Source organism: Pteropus vampyrus, unplaced genomic scaffold (genome assembly GCF_000151845.1).
Source record: "Pteropus vampyrus isolate Shadow unplaced genomic scaffold, Pvam_2.0 Scaffold336, whole genome shotgun sequence".
In the NCBI taxonomy this organism is placed as follows: domain Eukaryota; kingdom Metazoa; phylum Chordata; class Mammalia; order Chiroptera; family Pteropodidae; genus Pteropus; species Pteropus vampyrus.
In genome coordinates, this window is record NW_011889117.1 from 2226388 (window position 1) to 2250331 (window position 23944).

Here is a 23944-nt window from a genome sequence, read left to right on the forward strand (position 1 = left end):
GTTTACGACCAGACCTGAAAGAAGGGAAGGTAACAGCTAAGACAGGACTTGGAGGAAAAGTGGTATCTGTAGAAAGCAAAGTATGTGTAAGGGCTCTGAGATAGAAGAGGTTGGTGTGTGTAACATTCAGGGTTGTTTCATTTCTCTCCATTCCATATACTGTTGTAGTGAACATTCTTAAACAGTACCTGTTGTCTGAGTACTTCTCCGAGATGGATTCCCACATCACTAATTCTTTGCATCTTTTTTTCTGTCCGGTGTCTGGGATGTTTCTTTTACCCTCTCTAAATTGTTTGCCTTTCAGAATCAGTGTCCTCCCTCCCTATAACCCCCATTTATTTTATCTTTTTCTTAAAGTAACTATTAAGAAATTTTGCGTTGTTACAGGAGAAAGAATACAATATAGCTCTTATCAGTGTTCCCTTCAGCTGTGAATTGCGTTTCACTCCTAACCATTCATCCATTTACTCACTTAGCATTTAGTGAGCACCTATTTTGTACCAAGCCTTATGCTGAGTGCTAGAGATAGCCATTGTTATGCAGTGCTTCTCAAGATGTGTTCTTGCATCAAAATCGCCTACAGTATTTGCTGAAATGCAGATTCCTGGGCTCCACCCCTGGTTTGCTGACTTTCTAGGGGAGGAACCTGAGGGTCTGCATTTTAAAAAGTCCTCCACATTTTTGGGAAGGGGGAGGAATTTTTTTAATCCCCACTAAAAACTTAAAACCACTAAGTGGAAGGTAAATAGAATTTACAACTCTCAAGAAAGTGCGTTGATAATTTCTGCCCAAAATGCTATGGGAATAACGCTGGATCATAGAGGAAAGAATCCTCTAGAGAAGTTAGGTTTACGCAGAAAATGAGACAACTGCAATTCTCCATACAAGCAGAGAACACCTTGTGCAAAGACATGTGGGAAACCAGTGCTGAGTGTTCAAATGATAATAACCATGCTGTGAGTGTTGTGTTGCCTGAAGCGGCTTGGAGCTTCGGGTCTGAAAGTATGGAAACGTTAAAACTAGTCGCCCTGCAGGTTATACCATATACTTCACGCAGCTGTGAAGTGAACTCGGGTTTGTGGATTCGGCGTGCGCAGGCGCACCTAGAACCACGTGACCATAAACATGCGCAGTGTGTGACCCCGAAGCCAAAAGCGGGATGATTGAGGTCAAGTTTTTTTCTAATACCAAAACTTCCCTTGCTCGAATCCAGCAACCCTGGCTGTCCCCACTTCAGACTAGAGAATCTTCTCTTACTATAATCTCCCCTTTGCTTCTGGGCTACTCCAGGAAATCGGCAGCCAGTACTAGACATGGCGAGAGGCCCCCAAGCGGTGCCGTCCGCCTACACGCGCACTACTCAAGGGGGCGGGGCCCTCCGAAAGGGCGGGAGTTTGGAGGGGGCGGGGTCTGGTCCCCAGCTGGGTGGTGGGCCCCCGCCCCCGGCCCGGCCTTAGCGGCGGCTACAGCCGCACCGGCGCAGAGGAACAGGCTAGGAATCCGCGGGAGCCGAGCGTGGTGAGGTGGGGCCTTCCGGGCAGGCGGGAGGTGCCCGGGTTAACGGTCCGAGGTCCAGAGACCCGTCCACTTATGGCGCCTTAGGGGATCCCGCTCGGGCAGCGGCCTCCGGTTTCCTGGGAGAAACCCGAGGCCCAGGGAGGGGTTGGGACCTGGACTAGGGCTCCCGGCCCCTTGACTCCGCGTCCTGCTGTCGTCACCAGTCTGGGCTCCAGTCCGCGCAGAAAGGGATCTTCCCGATCCTCGCTTCCAATAGCCGACGAGCCCAGGGTTGTCAGGATAAGGCGCTGCGCCCTCCAGCCCATCTCGCTCCGGGCTCCCAGAATTTTACGCCTTCCTTTGCCTTTGGTACTTTGCACGTGATCTGTCCGAAAGCCTTGTCCCACCCGCCGCCTCGCTCTGGAATTCTCATTTTTCGTGACCCAACTCAAATATCACTTTCTGGGAAACCTTTCCCACCCTTTCTGCTGGCGTAGTTAATCTCGATGCTCGGTTTTTGCACTCATTGTATAGAATTACTGTTCCTGCCCCTCTTTTACACTCATGCACACTTTTGAAGCTGTGCTAGTTTATTCTCTGGCTGCTCTGACAATGTGTTAATAAAAGGGTGCTGAACTGCGTTTCGAGGAAGCTCAGAAGCCTTTTTCACCTCTGTACCCCAGAGTCTAGCACATGATGATGATAACAGTTAATATTTACCAAATAGTCACAAAGTGTCAGGTGCTACTAAATGCATTACATGTAAAGGCCCATTTAATCCTTAAGCAATTCCTTAAGGTGAGTTCTATATCTTCACATTTTAGGTATGAAGAAACTGAGGCATTCATAAATCAAGTTGCCTAGAGTCCCACAACTAATAAGTGTGTGATGCTAGGAAACAAATTCTAGGTTGTCCGCAGAGTGTAATAATTTCCCAAGATTTTGGGGGGGTTTGGCAAATGTCTGTTGATTCAATCTTTACATTAGCCCCATGACTTATGAGAGTCCAGAATTATGATGCACGTTTTACTGATAAGGCTTAGAAAGGAGAACTGATGTCTCCAAACATATAGACTTAGACCTCATCATTTCACACCATTTAGGAAGTGCCCCTCCCAGAGCTGTGATTTCATATTTCACGATTTAGGAGGCAGCTTAGTGTAATGAAAAGGGCAAGAATTTGGAAGCAGATTGGGATTTAATCTTTGCTCTGCCACTGACTAGTTATATCCCTTTCATTTTTTGAGCCTCGGTTTTCTTGTCTGTAAAATGAAGACAGTAACTCTTTCAAAGGGCTTTTTATGAAGATTACAAATGATCGTTGTGAGAAAGTAAAGTGCTGTACAAACTGTTTTTCACCTTTTAAAAGGCCTTAGAACTGTCAACCTTTTGCAAGACCATCAGAGGTATAGATCATTTTACCTAATGTCCTTATATTCATTCATTCAGTCAAATATTTAATGAGTACCTGCTATATACCAGGTACCGGTTTAGGAGCTGGAAATACAGCAGTCAATAAAACAATGTTCTTGCACTTGGGAAATTTACATTCTGATAGAATCATTACACATATTCAGCTAGGGACAGATAAGGCATGGTAAGGTTAATAGAAATATCAGTGTATGTGAAGAGTGGTGGTATTTTATATTGGTGGTTAGGAAACAACTTACTGAGGTGATATTTGAACAGAGACCTGAAGGTGGTAAGGGAGTGAAATATGAAGATGAGACCCAGAGATTAATGTGTGGCTTGGTGTGTTCCAAGGAGGGGTGAGAGCAAAGGGGAGAGGAGTAGGAAATGGAATTAAAACAATTGGAGGCTAGGATCAAATAATTAGGACCCCATAGGCTATTATAATGATTTCGAGTTTTATTCTGAGTAGCCATTGGAGGGTTCTGAGTGGCATAATCTGTCACTGTTTTTAAAAGGACCACTCTGACTGCTCTGTTGAGAAAAAAACAAATTTGGAAGCAAGGGTGGAAATCACTATTGTCTAGGAAGCTTTTGCAGTAATCCAGATGTATTATCTATTGCTCTACAAGGAATGACCCCAAAATTTAGCAGCTTGAAACAGCAGTCATTTATTATCTCATATAGCTGTGGGTCAGAAATCCAAGAGCAGCTTCACTGAGTGTTTCTGGCTTAGGATCTCCCAGGAAATTGCAGTCAAGCTGATGGACGGTCTGCTCCCAAGATGATTCCTTACCACTGTCCGCTTCACAGGGCTCCCAGAGTGTCCTTAGGACACAGCAGAGAGAATGAAGGGGGTGGGGCAGAGAAAACCTGTAGTGCCTTTTATGACCTTGTCTTGGAAGTCATTTCTACTGTATTCAGATTCATTAACTTTGTTCCACCTCACTCTTAAGGGGAGAGAATTAGGCTCTACCTCTTGAAGAGAGGAATATCAAAGAATTTATGGCATACCTTAAAGCCACCACACCTGGCAAGAGAGACTGGCTTGGTTTAGGATAATAGTGGTGAGGGGTCAAAAAGTGATAGGATCTGGTAGAGCTAACAAGATTTGTTGATGGATTGGTTGGTTGTAGGGTATGGGAGAATGGAATAACTATGATTGTAAGGCTTTTGGCTTGAGCATCCAGAAGGATGAAATTGCCATTTACTTATTAAATGGGCGAGATTGGAGGAGTAGGAGTTTGCTTTTGGGCAAATTAACTTTGAGATGCCTGTTAGACATCTATGTGAAGAAATGAAATAGATGTTTGAACTTAGTATAGGGGTGTGAAGTTCCAAAGGGAAGTGTTGGCTAGAGATGTAACACTGGGAGTCATGGGTGTGTAGGTGCTATTTTAAGCCATGAAACTGGATGAAGTTAACTTAGGAAATGAAGGTAGGTGGAGAAGAGTTCTGAAGCCTGAGCCCTGGGACCTCCAACCTTTAGGTGTTGGGGAGATGAGGAGGAGCCAGCAAAGGAGACTGAAGGGAGAGGCCAGGGAGGCGGGAGGAAAACAGGCCCCACAGAGGAGGTTTTTATATAAGGAACTGCATGATAATTTTTTTTTCTGGAATAAGAAACAAATTGTCTCTGTAGACAAATATATATAGTTTTCTTTGCTCGGGAAATAAAATGTTTGTGCCCTCAAGTGTTTTGCTTTTTTTGCTTTAAATAACAAATTCTATTAAATAATACTAGTCCACATCTTATTCCTTGCAACATTTATGCCTCTACTCCAAGTTTAAGTGATATTACTTCTATTGTAAACTTTATTTAAATACTCCTTTTGGAATATTTTGAAGGGAGATGAAATACACAGTTTATATCACTCTTCCATCACTTTCCATCATAGGTGCAGAGGTTACTGCCCTTCCCAGCCTGGTTCCTAACAAAAGTAGGAAGTTGGTCTTATTCATTTCTGTGTCAGACACAGTAGTAGACTGTGATAATACCAAGCTGTAATTCATGAGTGTTTATGAGTGTTTAATGTATAAAAGAAGTGATTCTTTTTCCTTTTCCTCCAGTAATAGTGATGTCTATTCAGTGGTTTACAGTTTACAAAGCATGGTGACATCCATTATCTCGTTTGAGCGCAATCCAGTCTGTTAGCATTTGCCAGCTACTGACCTTTTCCTTTTCTCAGGGACACCAAAACCTACCTTCTTTTGGAGCTGGGCTAGCTTATTCTCTGGCTGATCTTACAGTGTGTTAATGAAAGGGCACTGAAATGCATCTGGAGGAAGCTCAAAACTAAATCTCAATTTCAGAAAGATTCCTGATGTAATTTTCTCTGTCTCTTCCCTCTTTTTATTCTTATTTTAGTGAATTTCTGTTTTATGAGGATTTTTTAAATCATAAAACACTTCAAATCATTTTTAAAGTAAACTTTATTTTTAAGAACAATTTTAGATTTTCAGAAAAATTGCATAGTACAGAGAGTTCCCATATACCTTGTACCCAATTCCCCCTATTAGTCGCATCTTACCTTAGTATGGTATATTTGCTGCAATTTCAAATCTTTTTTTTTTTTGAGGTAAATGGGGCATATAAATAACATGAAAAAAATGAGTTACTTCATCTCTAGACCTTAGCTTCCTTATCTGTAAAATGAGAGGATTGAACTAAAATTTTAAATAGCTCTAAAAATTTTAATTATCTGCTAAAGTAAAATAATCATATAATTCTAATATAATTCCATTTCATTCGTGAAGTATTACTATCATCTTCTCAAATAATGTTTACATGTTAACAGCAGCCTTATCCTAAAAGAGGATTTAATATGAGAATTCTAGGAACTGTAACAGGACTGCTTACAGAGATATTAGGTCGAACTACATGAAATTACCATTTTTATAGGTTAAACAAAGGGTAAATATTGTTAATTATGGTTTAACCTAATATTTTAGGGGTAGGCAAGCTCTGCAAACTCAAGGATCTTCAGTTTCCCAGGAAGTAATGTAAATTAGTAAACCGAGTTTTCTTCTATAACTAATAAAAACAACAGCACAAGTGCAACGATAAGTGACAACTGAAATCTGTTATCCATGTGAGTGAGAGAGTAAGCCTGGGTTGAGGGCAGACACTGTGGTGAACTGGAAAGCATATGCTCTACTTAAAGGAGACAGATACCGTTCAACTGCACATGGTTGTTGCCTTGTGGGAATGTGTGTCAAAGGTCACTAGCTAGTCCAATTTTCCAGAAATATTAATATTTATATGCATTTTTCCAGTGGTAAATGTTGGCACCTAATTTGAATTCTTAAAAATTATTGTATGGGCCACACGATGGTTGAAAAGAGCCAACAGTCCACATTTGTAATGTCTGGCCAAGGGTTTAGATCTGCCAGGAATGAGGCCCACGTGCATTTCTTAAAATTATATGTCGTTGATAACCTACAAATGACTGAAATGAATTAGCTCTTGCCTTTGAGGTACTCACAGATTAGTAGAGAAGACAGGAAAATAATAATGCTAAATGTAATATAGACAGACTTTCTACAATATACATATATATACACATATATATGTATATACATATATATGTATGTATATGTATATGTATATGTATATGTATATGTATATGTATATGTATATACACACTTCTACCTCTGGGAGGATAAGATAGGAAGTAACATTTGAGCCAGGATGCAAGAGATCAACAGTTGGATTCATTAAAGGGATTTGGGGCCCCTGAAACTCCCACTGTATGTGCAAATGTTAGATTTGCATTTGCTGTATATACCATTTTCTTGATAGGTAGTTGGAAATACAGATATCCTTTAACCTTACTGGTGGAAGTCTCAGGATTAATAAAACGAGAAAACTCTAACCTATCTCCCTTCACCTAGGTAATAGGATTATCATGTTTTCGAGGCCTAAGAAACTCAGAGGTCATGTAGCTGAGTGCCCTCATTTTTGGACGAGGAGTGGCATGCCTGAGGTCACAGCCCATTAGAGGCAGAGCTTGGACTAGCACCCATGACTCTTCTTGACCACCATGTTTCCCCCTCTCCTGGTTACATCTAAAGGTCACTGGCTAGGCTGGCCTCCCCTGCCGGCAGGTGCCCAGCTCCTGGTGAGTGAGGAGGGTTTGCCATCCTGCTGAAGTTGATTCAGTCTTCTCTCTGTTGGATTCCCTGCTTGAAATGTTTGCTACTCCATTCCCTGCTTGAAATGTTTGCTACTCCATTTCTTTGTCAGAGAGAGCAAGTATTAATTATGATAATGATGTTTCACACAGTTCACAGCCCCCCCAGGTTGGGTTAAATGCCTCTCCTTTGTTTTCCTATACTGTCCTGCAATGTCTGTATTATTATTGAACATACTACATTGTACTGCAGGTCCTCAAATAACATCGTTTTATTCAACATTGTTTTATCATAATGTTGATGAGATGCCATGGGACCTTAACTCTTTATATCAATTAGCCTATCTTAAATTTGTTATGCCTCATTTCACTTAAAGCTGTAGAACCTATAGGTGGCATAAAGTGAGGACTTACTGTATTGTAATTATGTCTGTCTCCCCTGCTAGATCACGCATCTTCAGTGATTTATTCAACAAATGTTTATCAGGCACTGTGCCAGGCACTAGAGATTCAGTGGTAAAGCAGGAGCTCTCTTGGTCTAGTGCAGAGGTCCAAAGGCACGCCAGAAAGCACTAGTCTTCTGAACTTGTTTCATGGTCAGATAAATTTAGGAAATGATGCTCATTATAGCCTCCTTTAGAGATTCGGATCTAAGTATTTTAAAGGCCCCGAGGGGTCCTGTAGTAAAAGAACCTATTTACTTTGCCCAGCCCAGCTTTGTCAGACTTAATGAGTATTTGCTAAATATATTTGTATTGTATAGACAGTCTTTTAAACTCCACTGTGTGCTTTCTCCCCAGCTCAAGAGGAGGTTCAAGTGGTACAACCATGATTACAGACCCCGCTGGGAACACACAGCCTCTGGCTGCATAGGGGCCTGTGCGCTTATTGTCTTGTGCCCCCATGGAGACAGGAGGCCCTGGGCTGAACAATATGAATCCGCAGTCACTGCAGCTGGTGCTGGAGGAGCAAGTGCTAGCGCTACAGCAGCAGATGGCAGAGAACCAGGCAGCCTCCTGGCGGAAGCTGAAGAGCTCCCAGGAGGCCCAGCAGAAGCAAGCAGCCCTCGTAAGGAAGCTGCAGGCCAAGGTGAGGCAGCTCTCTTTCAGGGAGGGGAAAAGAGGAGAACACCTCCTAGAGCTATGTGCTGAGGTGGCATAAGGGTTTGCAGGAAGCAGAACCATGTGCTGAGAATGTCCCAAACAGCCTCTCCTTTGATGCTCATACCTACTGCATGAGATATACACTATCTCCCCCTTTTTTTTTAAAGGCCTACGGCACCTGATATTCCTAGGTGGAATCCCATCCAAGTACTAACCAGGCACGACCCTGCTTAGCTTCCAAGATCGGGCATGTTCAGGGTGGCAAGGGCATAGACACTATCTCCCTTTTAAAAATGGCATTCATTGTGTAGGTTTGCTCTGCTAGTCTAGAGCTAGGACCTGACCCTAGGTTCCAATACCTATGAGGTATAAAGAAAGTATTATTTAGATGTCCACATAGGAACTGTAAGATGTTACGGTGTTACCTCACTGTCATCACCCAGTCCCCTGTTCACAGCAGGTTTACCCAAGATTCTTGGGGGCGGAGGGGCTATGGATTGGACAGTTTGTACCAGCTGTGCCTGTCATTCACGTCCTGCTCTGTTTGTTTCAGGTGTTGCAGTACCGGAGCTGGTGCCAAGAGCTAGAGAAGCGGCTGGAAGCCATTGGGGTGAGCGAGGCTGTTCCCTGCTCCCCCTGAGCCCTCAGTGAACATACTTGTTAGGCTTCATTTATTGACTAAGATAGATTGGGTGTGATAATATGGTGTTTGGTAAAAGCCTCTCTTCAGCACATAAGAGCTTTGTCACAGATACCTTAATGGGATCTAGCTATTCTTGGTCTGTCGGACTCCAACCCTTGGCTCTCTAGGGACAAAATGCAACTTCAGGAGACTTAGTCAGGTTGGAAGGAGTGTGGAATCAGAGGGAAGAAATGCATTTTTCCTCCAGAAGGTGTCAGTGTTTATCTGTCTTAGAGACACGTGTACCTTCGCAGGCTTGAAAAACATGTTTGTGGCAGAGGGATTTGTTTATGCTGTTGGCTGGGCAGAACTGGCTTTGGAAGACCCCTTTGCCTTCGTTCCAGCTCCCTCTCAGTGCCTTCTCACATTTCCCTCAGAAAAGTCCTCTCAGAGGAAGGAAAGAACCAAAACTTATTGAGTACCATTCTGTGTAGGCCAGGCACCATTAGGCATTGTCATATAATTATGTCACTTGATCTGCAAAGTAACTTTCTGAGGGGAATGATATTGCTTTTGTTTTGTAGCTAAAGATTTTGTGGTTCAGAGAAGTTAAGTAACTTCTCAAGGTCTAAAAATTAGTATAGTAGAAATCAAGGCCGTCAGTGAAAGATATGTCTTATGCTTCTTAGGTTGAAAGTTCTTTTCACTACCAAATGCCATCTTTCAGGAGAAGTCACATGTTCACCTTTGGAGGGAGGGATGCAGTGGATTTACTTTCAGGATGCAGTGATTGAGGAAAGAGGCATATTGCTGACAAATGGGAGAAAGAATAAAAAGAATGTGGCTGTTGTAGAAGGGGGCACCCAGGAATTGGTGTGTGTGATGTTCTCTTTGGAGGTAAATAAGGCTTGTCTCTGTCTGGCTAAGGGACCGATCCCTCAGAGGTGGGAAAGTGTGGAGGAGCCAAACCTGGAACAGCTGCTAATCCGATTGGAGGAGGAGCAACAGAGGTGATGGACCCCAAATTCTCTGGCCTGGGTGCTTGGCCACTGGGTGGAGAAGGCTGACGGGAAACCTCTGTCCTGAGGGCTAACATGGATCAGAACCATGGACGTCAGCCTCAGCCCTCCAGTTCCTGGCAATGGAAAATTCCAGTTGTTTTCATCTTACTCCAAGAGGTCCAAGGGTTGGACCAGACCTTTATTTTGCATTTGCTCCTACCCCTCCCCAGTGCAGGTGTGAGAGTCTAGCAGAGGTGAACACCCAGCTTCGGCTGCACATGGAAAAAGCTGACGTGGTAAATAAAGCCCTTCGGGAAGATGTGGAAAAATTGACAGTAGATTGGAGCCGGTCCCGCGATGAGCTAATGAGGAAGGAGAGCCAGTGGCGGATGGAGCAGGAGGTAGGAGGGACAAGGGCCTGGAACTGTGAAAGGAGGGCTTACCCTCTGGGCACCACCCTGGTTAGCACTGGAAGGGGTTTACTTCAGGACTTGGACGGAGATTGGATGTCGTCCGTGAAGTCTGACCATCCTTGTTGCTCCTGCTGGCAGCTTTGCCCAGCTTAGGCCTTCAGCTAGTTCTGCCCTCACTTGCCTAGTCAAGGTTTTGGTAGCAGATGGCATGACATTCAAAATGCCTGTGTTCCTGTATAAGTGACTAGCTTAGGTTTTAAATGAATCTGAAAGCCTACTGACCCCTCATCTGGAGGTCTGCATATCTAGATGCTAAGGAAGTAGCTATTGAAATCGAGTGGGGAAGAAAAACCAAATATAGACCCTGGGGAATTTTCAGATTCCAGCTAAAGGAAATTAATGTTTTCTTGCCTTTGCTCTGTGCCAGGTATTATGGTAGGTGATTTACATTTGTTATGTCATTTAGTCCTTATTATAAGTCTGGTAATAATGGTAATAACTCCCATTTATTAAGCAGCTACCGTTTATCCTTTTCTAATCTCATTCAGAGGAAGGCCATATATCCTAGGCCCTTTGACCTTTTGAATCCTACTGCTAACTTTACTAAACTCTTCAGCATAACCTGAGTGTAGACACCCATTCATAAGCTATTTCCTCTAAGTCTCCCCCCTACCCCCCCACCCCCACCCCGCAGTGGTCAGGAAGAATCCAGGACTCCTCTGTTGGCAAAAGATAGACCTCTGCCCTTTGGTATGACCTGGGTTTTTGAACACACAGTTCTTCAAGGGCTACCTGAAAGGGGAGCATGGCCGCCTTCTCCGTCTATGGCGGGAGGTAGTGACCTTCCGACGCCACTTCCTGGAAATGAAGTCAGCCACTGACAGGTTAGTTTGACAATAAGGAGGGAGGAGGTTTGCCCCTACCGATTCTGTACTTATGACGATAGGCTGCTGTCGAAGGGGATCAGATGGCGGGGGCAGGTTGGTGGAGGAGTTGGTGAGGAGGGATGGTGCTTTGGATTCAGATGATTTCTCCCAGACCTGCTCCTCAGGCTTCACTGGGCCTCATCTCCATGCTCCTTTCCCTGGGCCCCTATCGGAGTCTTCTCTTTCCTTGCTTGTACTCAGAGACCTGACAGAGCTCAAGGCTGAGCATGTGAAGCTTTCAGGGTCCCTGTTGACCTGTTGCCTGCGCTTGACTGTGGGAGCACCGTCTCGGGAATCTGATGGATCTGGGAAACTATATGGGAGCGAGCCAACCCAGCTGCTTCTGCTACTAGCCAAGACCCAGGAGCTAGAGAAGGAAGCCCATGAAAGGAGCCAGGAGTTAATACAGCTGAAGAATCAAGGGGATCTAGAGAAGGCTGAGCTTCAGGATCGGTGAGATAGACTGGGGTCCTCGGAAGGGGTCACTGAGGGAAAGTTGACTCCCGTGGGGTGTCAGAGATGGGTGGGGGAGATGTGAAGAGCATCCTTCCCATGAGAGGGAAAGGAGATGTGCCAGAGGGAGTCTAGTTTGAAACCCAGTGCCACAGTTGGGGCCATGTCACTGCCCTCTGCCCTCAGACTATCCTCGCAGCTCAGTTTCTCTCCTGTTGGCTTACGGAGCTAGCTATGACTCTGTCCTCTGTCAGCGCCGAACTACTTGCCATCCCCAGATCAGCCAAGTTCTTCCTTTGTACATGCCGACCTCAGCCTAGAACACCTTCTTCCCTTCTCTCTCTGTCTTATCTTTAAGATGTAATTCAAATGTCACGTCTTCTACGAAGCCTTCTCTGACCTCAATAGCCTGTTAAATTACTATGCCTGGATGTGGTCTTTAGACCTGCTTGTAACAACATTGATCTCATTGTATCGCATCGATCTTTTAGATTTTTTTTGTTAGTTTTTTTTTTTTATTTTTTGGATTATAATAAAGTAGATTTTTTACAAAATGATAAGGGCAGGGACATAAGCAAAGAGTCTCATTTGAATCTCAGGGCAAAGTTCAGTTTATACCTCATGGCTAGCATTGTATCACCATCTATTGGTGGTGTACATAAATTGCAATTTATTCTGATTTTGTTTGTAAAGGTCCTGGGAGGCACAAGGACAGAGAACATGTCTTAGTTAAGTTTTGTGTCTCTAGGGATTTTCACTTTATCTGCCATATAGTAGGCACTCAATAAATGTTTGTTGAATGATACAATAATTAAATGAATACCATGTGGTGAGTGAAGCACTTAGAGATGGTACAGAATAAATTATTAAGACTTTGGAAAAAATTAGACTTCTGGGTGACATTCATTCAAGAAATATTTATTTAACTACCCATATAATACCAGGGACTGAGCTCTAGGATATAGTGTTCAGTCGTAAAGATTTGGGTGGTTTCCCTGAACTTTGAGGTTAATATCAGGGACGTTGACTATAATCACCCCCAAGTTGTCTCTCCTTTTTTCCTATCAGAGTGAGAACCTTGGGCTGGAGGGACCTTGGGACTATCCCATATGGCAATTCTGATGTTCTTATTGACTTCAGGGTGCTTGACTTCAAGATTAAGCGGGGCCTGGAAGGGCCTGGGCCAGGGCTTACCTTCAGCTCTCAGACCCCCAGACACGTGTTCCAGCCTTGAGATGTGGTAAATCCCTGCATGTGTCTGAGTGACTTTTGGCTTCTCCCTAGTTCAAGACTAGAGCATCTTATGGAATTCAGGGAGTGCAGGGGCTGGGGGCGCCCGGGACTCCGGGAAGGCTGCAGTGGGTATGTCTGCGTTTGGGCTGGGGTGTGCTATATAGTAGCTCTGTCTGCATCGGTGGGCTGCCCAGGTGACAGTGCTGTGCTCTTCCCTTCAGGATAACTGAGCTCTCTGCTCTTCTGACCCAGTCTCAGAAGCAAAATGAAGATTATGAGAAGATGATAAAAGCTCTAAGAGAAACCATGGAGATTCTGGTACATGATCCTTTGTTCTGGAAAGAAGTTGGGAGTGGGCCCGTAGATTCCTTTATGGCCAGGTAGTGCAGGGTACCAGTGAAGCGTTCCTTGATGAAATCCCCTAAAGCTAAAAAATAAATTTTGGCAGAATCTGAAAATTAATTAGATTTTTTCTTTTTGGGGGGCGGGGTGTTGACAAAATACGTCATGACACCTCAAAACACCTCATTCATTAAATATAATTGTCTACTATCCTTACTGTATTCCCAGGGAAGCTACAATGCTATATGCATGCAGTGTGTCCTTATCAGAGAAAGTGAGACACTCATTAAGAGCCACACTGGCAAACTAGGAAGGGGATGTGTGGAGAGATTCAAAACCTAGTCATAAGGGAAATAACTGAGAGTGTGGCAGTAGTTAGCCTGGAGAAGGGCTTGAGGAAGCCGCGATGGCTGCCTTCACATACCTGAAGGACTAACATTAGGGAAAAGAGTTGATTTGTTTCATGTTTTCCAAGCGCGCACAAGCAATGTCAATGACTAGAAGTTACAGGGTAGTAGAGTTTGGCTAACAGCTAGAGCTGTTCAGTGCTTGGACAGTCTGTCTTGGGGAGAAGTGAGGTTTGTGTCACTGGCTTACCATCTGCCAGGCTGTTATCAAAGGAATTCTCTAATATTGGATGTTAGAACCTTGGGCTTGGTTCCACTTTTCCTTTTATCTCTATGAATTTTCAGATCTCTGATCTTAGGTAGATTCTGAACCCCTATCCACATGTATAACCCTAGTCTTCTCATCCAAGTTGGTATCAGCTGGAAGCTGGACTTGTTTATGCCTTTTTGGTTCTTTTTGGTCAGGAACTTGCAAATTCAAGCATCCTAGATAATGGACCTAGATAATGTAAATTAGTGAAGTAGGTCAGTGGTAAAAATTCTGGTTTTCCATTCGTTAACCAATGTCACCATAAAAATAATAATAATAATAATAATAATAATAAAGTTTTAAAAATCCTGGTTTTCCAGCGCTGTCTGTTTAGTTTTCAGTACTATCAGGGACATTTGACCTCAATATTAAGGAAACGATGCATAGTGGACTGCAGGAACCTGAAGAATATGTCTCATTTGGAGGCACCTACTGCTCGACTTCACTAATTACTGCCATATAAGAATGGGTGCTGGTGTGACCCATTTGTTAACTTTTTCAGAGAAGCCAGAAATTCAGATCTCAGTTCATAAAATCTCTCAATTTGTAAATGTTTCAACAAAACATAGCTGCCGTCTGTGTCTTCAGGCCTTCATTAACACAATACGGTGGGAAGGAGAAGACTTCAAGTTTGTTGCTGGCTTTGGGGCTAGAGGTTTCCCTGGTTTGACCTTAGGTCTCAAGCATCAGTTTATTGTTTAGAGACAGGAGCCAGCCTCTGTCCAATGATAGCTCACGTTTATTGAGCATTTGGTTTGTGCCAGGCCCTATGTTGAGTAATTTACATGCATTTTTTCCATTTAAGCCTCAAAACAAACCTGTGAAGTAGTTGCTGTTAATTAGTCCTATTTTAAGGAGAAGGAAGCTCAAAGAAACAGTTGCCTAAGTTTACCAAGCTAGTAAATGACAGAGCAAGAACTGTAATCTAGACGGTCTAATTTGGAGCTCTTAATCACTTAATCTGAGCTCTTAATCACCACATCACATTGTCTTCAGAGTCCTGGGACAATGTCAGCATTCATATGTGGTCAGGGAAAAAATGGGGTTGACAGAATAGACAGAATATGACTCTGGTTGATTTGGGGCCTGGCATGATAATTTCTCTTTTGAGAATTTGGCTCTTAGGTTCTATTTTGTTCCCTGTTCAGGAGACAAATCATGCAGAATTAATGGAACATGAGGCGTCTCTTAGTAGAAATGCCCAAGAGGAGAAGCTATCCTTACAGCAGGTTCTCAAGGATATAACCCAGGTACTGGTAAGCCTCCCGTTCATGGTAACCAGGCTATGCCTCACTCCCCCCCAGGCCTCCTAGTCCTCTCAATCATGCCCAGATTTCCACTCTCCGAGGTGTCTGGGCTTAGGGTCTTGTGGGGATAATTGCTCTGAGCGTATCTGAAGACTGGAACCAAAGGAGCAGCTAAGCATTCATTGACTTGCACTGCCTGCTGGAACAGACCCTCTCATTGCCAGCTGCAGTTGTCAGGCCAGCGGCTGGATTCTTGTGTACATTACCTCAAAAGCTTCTTCATCCTTCATTTCTTCATTTCTTATTACCTCAGGGAATGCTCTAGCCTTGTTGCTAGCCCCAGGTTTGGGTGACCAGAGGTGAAGAGTTGAAGGAATCAACCTTTTTTGCTCTTAGATGCCTTCTTCCCGCTCCCTAGGGAGAAGGCTGAGAAGAAAAATGTCAGGTTTGTGGAGGCTGTAGTGTTAGTCCCCTGAATGGACTCCAGGCCTTGGTTACTAGGGTGGTGACCGTCCTGTGTTGGGTTTCAGGTCATGGCAGAGGAAGGGGACAATATGACCCAAGACCCTGGTCATGAGAACATCTTGGAATTGGACATCTGTGACTTCTCCCAGTTTGATTTCCAGGACCCAGACAAGGCTCTTACTCTGGTGCGTTCAGTGCTGACTCGGAGACGCCAGGCTGTACAGGTGAGAACCCCAGTGTTTCTCCCCAGCCACAGGGGCGAGTGTCTAAAAGTGGTCTGTTCCCTAGATACCCTCTTAGCCTGGGCTGCCCCTTTCACTATGTTGACCAGTCATGAGGTATTTTGTCAACACCCCAAAGTGCCCATTAGAATCTCTCTTTGTCTGCCAAACTGCTTGTGGGTAACAGGCACATTCTCTGTGCCAGTGGCATGCTTCACTTTGCATGGTATTAAGCAAAGATTGGCAACCAGAGCCCTGGGAGAGTATGGGTAAGTGGTCCCTGATTCTGAGGATCCCAGCCACACTTACCATTTAAACACACACCACTGTACATTTGAAGATGGTGAACTCTGAGACTCTAGGAGCCACAGAAGCCCAGTAATAATAACCTCTGACACTCTGTCTTCTCAACCGGTCACATCTCTTCTTGGCTTAACCTTCTTGCAGCAGCGCTCAGCCCCCTTGCCCAGCCCTCCGTTTAGGCTTCTGACATTCCTCCTTTGCCTTGCCCTCTTGTTCACCATCTACTTCTGTTATTCTCCCTCCACAGGACCTAAAGCAGCAGCTTTCAGGCTGTCAGGAAGCTGTGAGCTTCTTGCAGCAGCAGCATAATCAGTGGGAGGAAGAGGGTGAGGCCTTGAGACAACGGTTACAGAAGCTCAGTGGAGAGCGGGACACTCTGGCAGGGCAGACTGTGGACCTCCAGGGAGAAGTGGACTCCCTCAGCAAGTGAGCAGGGGCTGCTCATCCCGCCTTTCCTTTCCAGCCTCAGTCCTCATCCGGCTATTTACCCACTCCCATCATGTTTCTGGTTGGCTGACCCAGCTCTCCCCGAGACCCAGGGCTGCTCAGGGCTGCCTTGCTTTGTGCTCTGCTTGTTCCTACTTACTCAGTTTTGTGTTTTTGTGATAATAAAAAATAGTTGCCCAGTCAAAATGAAAGGTGAGATGTTTGAAGTAAACAGTCACCTCTCTCTTTTGACCCTGCGATGTCTGCTTCCAAGAAGGACTTCAGGTTCCAAGGTCTGCTCATTTCTGGTCTCCTTTTTCCAGGGAGCGAGAGCTCCTGCAGAAGACCAGGGAAGAGCTGCAGCAGCAGCTGGAGGTGCTGGAGCAGGAGGCATGGCGACTACGGAGGACAAACATGGAGCTGCAGCTGCAGGGGGATTCTGCCCAGGGTGAGAAGGAGGAGCAGCAGGAGGAGCTGCACCTGGCTGTCCGTGAAAGGGAGCGCCTGTAAGTGTGACCCATCTTCTCTTCACTGGGGCTCGCTCTTTCCTTCAATTCTACACCCTCCCCCACCTACTATCCTCTCCTAGAAAGTGTAGTATATTGAAGCCTGGCGTGTAATGGGTTTGGATTAGCTTACTGCTCCTTTGCAGAAAGATGAATACAGAAAATTCATCCAGCCTTTGCTGAGCATCCATAAAGGACTAGGCACTGTGGATACAGAAATAAATAAGGCACAGGCCATAATCTCCAACAGTTTGCAGTCCAATGGGGAAGACAGACAAAAGTAAAGAACTAACTGTGGTATGAGGCCAGATGAAGTATGAGCTAATAGAGATTCAGGTTAGGTCCTTTGGGAGCCTGGGAGTTAATTATTGAAAGCTTCACGGAAGACAGGGTAGCCTTAGATATGAGCCTTGACATGTTTGATTGGCAGGGAGTAGGAGAAAGGCTAATGGAACAGATTAGTAAAAAAAGGAGGCAGAAAGATTCTTGGCATGTTCAGATAGGCTGGGCTGGCTAAAGGGTGGAACTTATCCTGGGAAGTAATGGAAAATGAGCTGGTCAAGAAAGGGAATTCCAGAGTAAAGGGACCCAGCTAATCTGTAAATTCCCCTACACAGTGTCATAGAAAAAGCAAGGACTTTTGAGCTAGGTGAAAGCTTGGTTTAAATTATGGCCTTGTCACTTGGACAGATTACTTTATTTGTAAAATGGGGGTGCTAATATTTACCTTGAAGGGTCATTGGCAAGATTAGAGCAGTGTTTTGCAAAGTGCCATTATAGGTCCTGGCATATGGTAGGTTTTAAGTAACTGGTGGCAGGAACTGTATCTTAATCTTTAATATAACCCCTCCTCTCCTGTGTCCTAGTTCTTTCTACCTAGTAGCCAAAGATAATGGAATCTTGAAGGACTGCTATAAGGATCATGACTTGTGCAAAGAATGGTTTCCCCTGTACCAAGAAGAAGAACAGACAATCTACAAAAATAATTACATGGTTTCAAATTTAATTTGTTTGAATCGATAATACTTTTATCAATATTTATGTGCTTCAAAAGTCAAAACTATTTTAAAAAGATATACACTGAGAAATCTTACTTCATTCTGCTTCATTTGTCCCATTTCCCTTCCTTCTGTAGGTAATCACTTAAATTTCTTAATGCTGCTTTATGCAAATATATACATAATTCTTATTTCCCCCAGTTTCTTGCATAAAAGTTAGAACACTGCATATAGTGTTCTGCACTTCGCTTTTTTTCATTTTATGTTTTAGAGATATCACTTTTTAGAGACCTTCTTTATTCTTTTGTATAGCAAAGGTAATTATATTTCTATTACTTTTGGGGTGTGGCCACACCCTAAGATTTCCTCTGGAACCCTCTCCCTCTCATGCTAGTCAGGAGATGCTGGCAGGCCTGGAAGCCAAACAGTCAGAGTCACTCAGCGAACTGATCACTCTTCGGGAAATCCTGGAGTCAAGTCGCCTGGAAGGAGAGTTGCTGAGGCAAGAGCAAACAGAAGTGACCGCAGCCCTGGCTAGGGTGGGTCTCCCTATCACTTGCTGGGTGGGATGGGCCACTTTAAAAAGTTGTGTTTCTAGAGCATGCAGCCTGCCTGATTCTTCACCCTGCAAGCCGTGACCCTTTATGTTTCTTGCGTCAATTAATAGTCTCTGCTTTTGGGTCCTTATTCTCCCAACATACTTTCTGCATTGGAATTAGAATGATTTTCTAAAGTGTAAATCCGTTATATCATTGTGGCTTCCCAGCTCCTTGGTGCCACACTTAAGGCCTTTTGCCAACTGCCTCAAATTCTTTCTAGCTTCCCCTTTATTCCACCTTCTTGTCTTAACTCCTCGTGTGCCTTTACTTCTGCCACACAGCACCAATTACAATCTCAGTTTCGACTGCGTTCTTTCATGACTCATATTTTGCACATATTCTTCCTTTGCCCAACAGCTTCTTTCATCTCCCTTTAACCCCAGACTGTTCCTCATCTCTCAGTAGTACCCAAATTAATTGTCAACTCTTCTACCAAGCATTTTTGATTCTTCCAAACTGAATGCTTTCTTTGAGTTCCCAGAGCACTTTATGTTTACATGGTCTATGGTGTCATAACAATTGTGATTATTTATACATCCTGATGTCTATACCTCTATACTGAGCTCCTCTGTTAATCTTCAATGAATGAAGAAATGAATGAGTCAATAGATGAATGGGAAACTTGTTCAGAACGTAAGGGAAGAAATGGAGTGTTAACTGATCTCTGTACAAGGAAAGCAGCAGGTGTTGGGGATGTGAGCTGTGAGCTATTGCAGGAAAACTGGAAATAAGAAACCCTTCAACTCTCTTTGTTTTTAGGCAGAACAGTCTGTTGCAGAGCTGTCGAGTTCTGAGAACAACCTGAAGGCAGAAGTAGCTGATCTTCGGGCTGCAGCTGCCAAGCTCAGTGCCTTAAATGAGGCTTTGGCCTTAGATAAAGTTGGGCTGAACCAGCAACTTCTCCAGGTGAGCAAAGATTGATCTGCAGGGGAAGGCTAGGCCCTGACTGAGGGTAATCCAGTGACAGAAGCTGATGTCCATGACAAAGAAGAGTCCTTAAATGGATCAGTCCAAGACAGATCTCATCTCCCAGTAGTCTTGAAGTGAGCAGAAGGAACGTTCATAGTGCAGAGGAGAGCAGACTATAAGAACTGGGCTTAACCATTTAAAGTCCCCTCCCACACCTATGGCAGAACCACCTTTGGGCTTTCGGGTAAAATCACCAGGGCTAGGAAGAAGGCCCATGTCCTCAAGAAAGAAGACTAGGTTTTTAATGTTGCTGTAAGCTTTAATGGCAATCACCAGAAAAAGATCTGCTCAAGAGCCTAAGTCTCAAGGAATCTTCTCTATAGATTGCAAATTTAACATGTCTCTTTGCTACCTGTTCCCTTGAGCCCTGGAAATCTATGTTATTCTGTATTTTTCGAGAATAGGATTTTGCCTTTTTTATCTCTATCCCAAGCATCAGTCCACCTAGTACCTGGAATATAGGCTTTAGACCAAACGAATGCATAGTCCCCCTCTCTTATAAGCACTTCGGTGTTCATCTTTGGAGAATAGATTCATATCTCACTTGTCTTAGCACTTGCCCTCTAAACTGTAATCATTTGTTTTTGATGTTCTTCCCTTTTTGGCCAGTAGTTAGAACAGGAGAACCAGTCTGTGTGCAGCAGAATGGAGGCAGCAGAGCAGGCAAGAAACGCTTTGCAGGTGGGCCTGGTAGAGGCAGAGAGGAGCAGGGAAGCCCTGTGGGAAAAGAACACTCACCTGGAGGCTCAGCTGCAGAAAGCGGAGGAGACTGGGGCTGAGCTGCAGGCTGATCTCAGGGGCATCCAAGAAGAGAACGAAGAACTGCAAGAGAAACTAAGTGAGGTGAGAGTATAGAACTGATACCATCTTATTGAGGTATAATACATGCTTATTGTGAAACACTACAGAAATGATTCAGCAGGTAAAAAAGTCTTATCGCCTGTATTATAATTATCTGTTTACATGTCTCCACTATTCGATCAAAAGCTCCTTGAAGGTAAACCTATGTTTTATTTGTTTTTGCTCCTCCTGCTTTTAGCACAGTGTCTAACACATAGCAGAGGCTCAGTAAATTTTTCTGAACCGATGACTTGGCTCAAAGGTCATCTTTCTCCTTTACCAAACTTCTCATTGCCCTAATGATTACACATAATTTCCCTTCTCAGAGTCCCTTTCGTAGGGCACTGATCACTTTCTTCCTAGTATTACGCGTGTGTCTTCTTAAGACTAAAAGCTCCTTAGAGGTAGGTCTCTTGCAGCCCTAGCACAGGCTTTTGCTCAAAGGAGAGCATGCTTCCTGGGCTGGGGGCTCTATGGGTTGATCAGAGAAATACGTAAATGCCACTTGGAATGAGTGGGCAATGCCCAAGGCTCACAGAATTGAGTCTAGAATCTGAAGAGCAAATGGCCCTAACCTGTGATAGTAGTCCCAGGGGAATCCTGCCTCAGCTCTGTGTCTCACCAATTTCTTCCCCTCAGGCACGTCACCAGCAGGAGGCAGCCTCAGCTCAGCTGGAGCAGCTGCATCAGGAGGCAAAGCGACAGGAAGAAGCGCTTGCCCGGGAGGTCCAGGAGAAGGAGGCTCTAGTAAGGGAGAGGGCGGCTCTAGAGGTGCGGCTGCAGGCTGTGGAGCGGGACCGAGAGGACCTCTCTGAACAGCTACTGGGGCTCAGGTAGGGCCCAGACCCAGTTCAGCCGAGGGCAGAGAGAGCTTTGCAAAGCAAAAGGGAACCAAACCAAAGTCCCCGCCCAAAAGAAAAAGGGTCCAAAAGAAGTAAGAAACTAGAAATAACCCCCCCCCCCAAAACCTCCACAGAGACACAACACAGAAAACAAAACTCCGCAAAAAAAAGGAAAAAAAGGCGCGCGGGGGAAAAAAACTTCCCGATTCCTGAACCTGACAGCTCAGCCAAGGAGCTACTGGAAAGCAGTCTGTTTGAGGCCCAACAACAAAATTCTCTGATAGAAGTCACCAAGGGGCAGCTGGAGGTCCAGATTCAAACTGTCACTCAAGCCAAGGAAGTGATCCAAGGTGAGAACCCAACTGGGATGGGCACACTCCATTCCATGGGAATGTTGAAAGCCAGGAAGGCAGTGGGAAGCTATTAGTCCTTCTCCAGCCAGGACCAGGGCCTCTGAGATGAGGGTTGCTCATGAGGTCCTGGGAGCGGGGTGAAAGGAAGAGAGCTGAGGCTTAGAGACCAGATCCTGTCCCTGGCATCTTAGGGGAAGTGAGGTGCCTGAAGCTGGAACTGGACACTGAACGGAGCCGGGCAGAGCAGGAGCGGGATACAGCAGCCAGACAGCTGGCCCAGGCTGAGCAAGAAAGGCAGACTGTCTTGCAGCAGCAGAAGTCAGCCCATGAGGAGGAGGTGAACCGGCTCCAGGAGATATGGGTAGGTGGTGGATGTGGCTGGGGGATGGGAGAGGCACACCTGGCTTCTTTTCAGTGAGCACTCCACCTGCTGACTCTTGGTACAGATATGGCTGCTTATAAGAGTGAGATCTGAATAGTACTAGCCTGGTCACTAACATGCAAAATTCAGCTTCTAGTTATTAAATGAGTTAATATATGGAAAACACTAAGAAGAGTTTCTGGCAAATAGCTCTGTTTTTGTGTTAGCTGTTATTGTTGTTTTGGTATGTACAGAGGATTAAGTTTGGATCTTGAGATTTAGGACTGTTACACTGGCACCAGGATGTAAAGGGAGCTGAGGAATGCCTTGGGCTCATTCTTACACAATTCAGAACTGTCTTTCTTTTGGCTTTTAATTATATAATTTAGTCCATTTGCTTTTATTGTGATTATAGGTATATTTGAATTTATTTCACCATCTTATGCTATTGGTCCTGCCTTTGGATATCGTTTGGGGAAAGGAGATCACTTTCTTAACTTTTTTTAGAGGGTTAAATTGGATGATTAAGTTATGGTCTTTTCTTACCTTTTTTTTCTCTCTACTATTTGAGATGATATGTACTCTATTTTTTTATTGTTTTGGTTGTGTCCTTTAATGTTAAAATACATACTTAATAAAATCTCGAGTTAGGTCAACTATATGGTAATAGAAGGAAACTAGACTGATGGTGAGCATACAATAGAGCACACAGACATCGAATAATAATATTGTATACCTGAAATTTATATAGTGTTATTAACCAATGTTACCTCAGTAAATTTAGTTTTTAAAAAACCTGAAATTAATCAGTATATTTACTTTTTTCCTGGCACCAGGAACATTCAGAACACTTTACCTACATTCACTCCTCTCGACCTATATACTGTTTTATTCATCTCAATGCTTTCTGTGTGCTAAGCACTGTTTAAAGTGCTTTACATGATTTATCTTAATCCTCAAAGCAACCCTAACCGTTTGTATAGACGAGGAAACGTGGGCACGGAGATGTGATGGAAATAGCTGAGGTCACAGTAGTAGTGTTGCACGAAAGACTGTGACCCAGGCAGCCTGGCTATGGAGTCCTTCACCACTATCCTGAGAACCTAATAGAGGGTGCTGGATTCACCTGGGAGATCAGGGAAGGCTCTGGTCGCTGGCGTACCTCTGGAAGGACCAGGATGCCCCATCCTAGTGCTCATGTACGATATAGGCAACATCTTGGTTAGGCCTGGCCTGACATTTTAGAAGGCTAATTGCTACCCTGAGCAGGGGAGAGTGGGCAGCAGAAAGTGAGTCTGTCAACCATCGTGTGGTTGCTTTAAAATAATGGATACTCAGAGCTTATATGAGGGACAGTTGCTCTTTAGAAAGCACTTTTGCATATATGATATCATTTGATATTTTATAAATCTCATTTGATTCTCATAAAGTTTGGTGAGATAGGTAAGGCAGGGATTATTAGCTTCACTTTACAGATGAGGAGACAGGCTGAGAATGGTGCCAAGGTCACACAGCTGGCGAGCAGTGGACTTGTTACTATAATCCACTTCCCTTTGTGCCTCTTCTCCTCACCTATTTGGTTTTAACAGTATTTCCTCTGTGTGACCAGGAGAAAGAGCGCTCCCAGCACCAGCAGGAACTGAATAAGGCTCTGGAGAGCCTAGGGAAGGAGAAAATGGAGCTAGAAATGAGACTGAGGGAGCAGCAGACTGAAACCGAGGTTCTCCGGACGCAGAGGGAAGAAGAACGGGCTGAGGCTGAGAGCGCCCTATGCCAGGTAAGAGGCTGGGAGGATTGGAGCTGCACGTCCAACCTGTGGTCCTCCTACCTTTTTCCACTTCCTTTTCCACTCCCAGAAGCGGTGCTGCAGTGGCTTCTAGAAGAGAATGTAGCTACCCACATTGCCACCAGCGAACAGGGCGATCAGCACCATTAGCTGCAGGGCTGGCAGTATGTCATACTTCCTGAGGGAGGGTCGATGTTTACCACATCCTGTCAGCTTGCAAACCAGTGGCAATCTTTGCACT

The 23944-nt window shown here is 44.4% G+C and overlaps 1 protein-coding gene across 14 annotated transcripts in view; it reads left to right on the forward strand.

The window, feature by feature from the left end:
* Window positions 1–1376: 1376 nt before the first annotated feature.
* CEP250 (centrosomal protein 250) overlaps window positions 1377–23944 on the forward strand; it is a 41009-nt gene continuing 18441 nt past the window's right edge. For 3 of the 14 annotated variants that reach the window (XM_023522199.1, XM_023522200.1, XM_023522201.1), the window contains exons 1-19: window positions 1377–1491; window positions 7837–8126; window positions 8694–8750; window positions 9690–9772; window positions 9994–10164; window positions 10954–11060; window positions 11304–11555; window positions 13010–13106; window positions 14936–15043; window positions 15565–15723; window positions 16271–16449; window positions 16773–16955; window positions 18348–18492; window positions 19312–19458; window positions 20134–20364; window positions 21001–21194; window positions 21426–21553; window positions 21748–21917; window positions 23527–23694. In XM_023522199.1, the coding sequence (XP_023377967.1) occupies window positions 10042–10164; window positions 10954–11060; window positions 11304–11555; window positions 13010–13106; window positions 14936–15043; window positions 15565–15723; window positions 16271–16449; window positions 16773–16955; window positions 18348–18492; window positions 19312–19458; window positions 20134–20364; window positions 21001–21194; window positions 21426–21553; window positions 21748–21917; window positions 23527–23694 (2391 nt within the window). In that variant the 5' untranslated portion in view covers window positions 1377–1491; window positions 7837–8126; window positions 8694–8750; window positions 9690–9772; window positions 9994–10041. Of the gene's footprint in view, window positions 1524–6798; window positions 7026–7836; window positions 8127–8693; window positions 8751–9689; window positions 9773–9993; window positions 10165–10953; window positions 11061–11303; window positions 11556–12712; window positions 12796–13009; window positions 13107–14935; window positions 15044–15564; window positions 15724–16270; window positions 16450–16772; window positions 16956–18347; window positions 18493–19311; window positions 19459–20133; window positions 20365–21000; window positions 21195–21425; window positions 21554–21747; window positions 21918–23526; window positions 23695–23944 lie in introns of those variants that run through there. The other 11 variants (XM_023522205.1, XM_023522209.1, XM_023522210.1 and 8 more) reach the window with 9 other exon arrangements.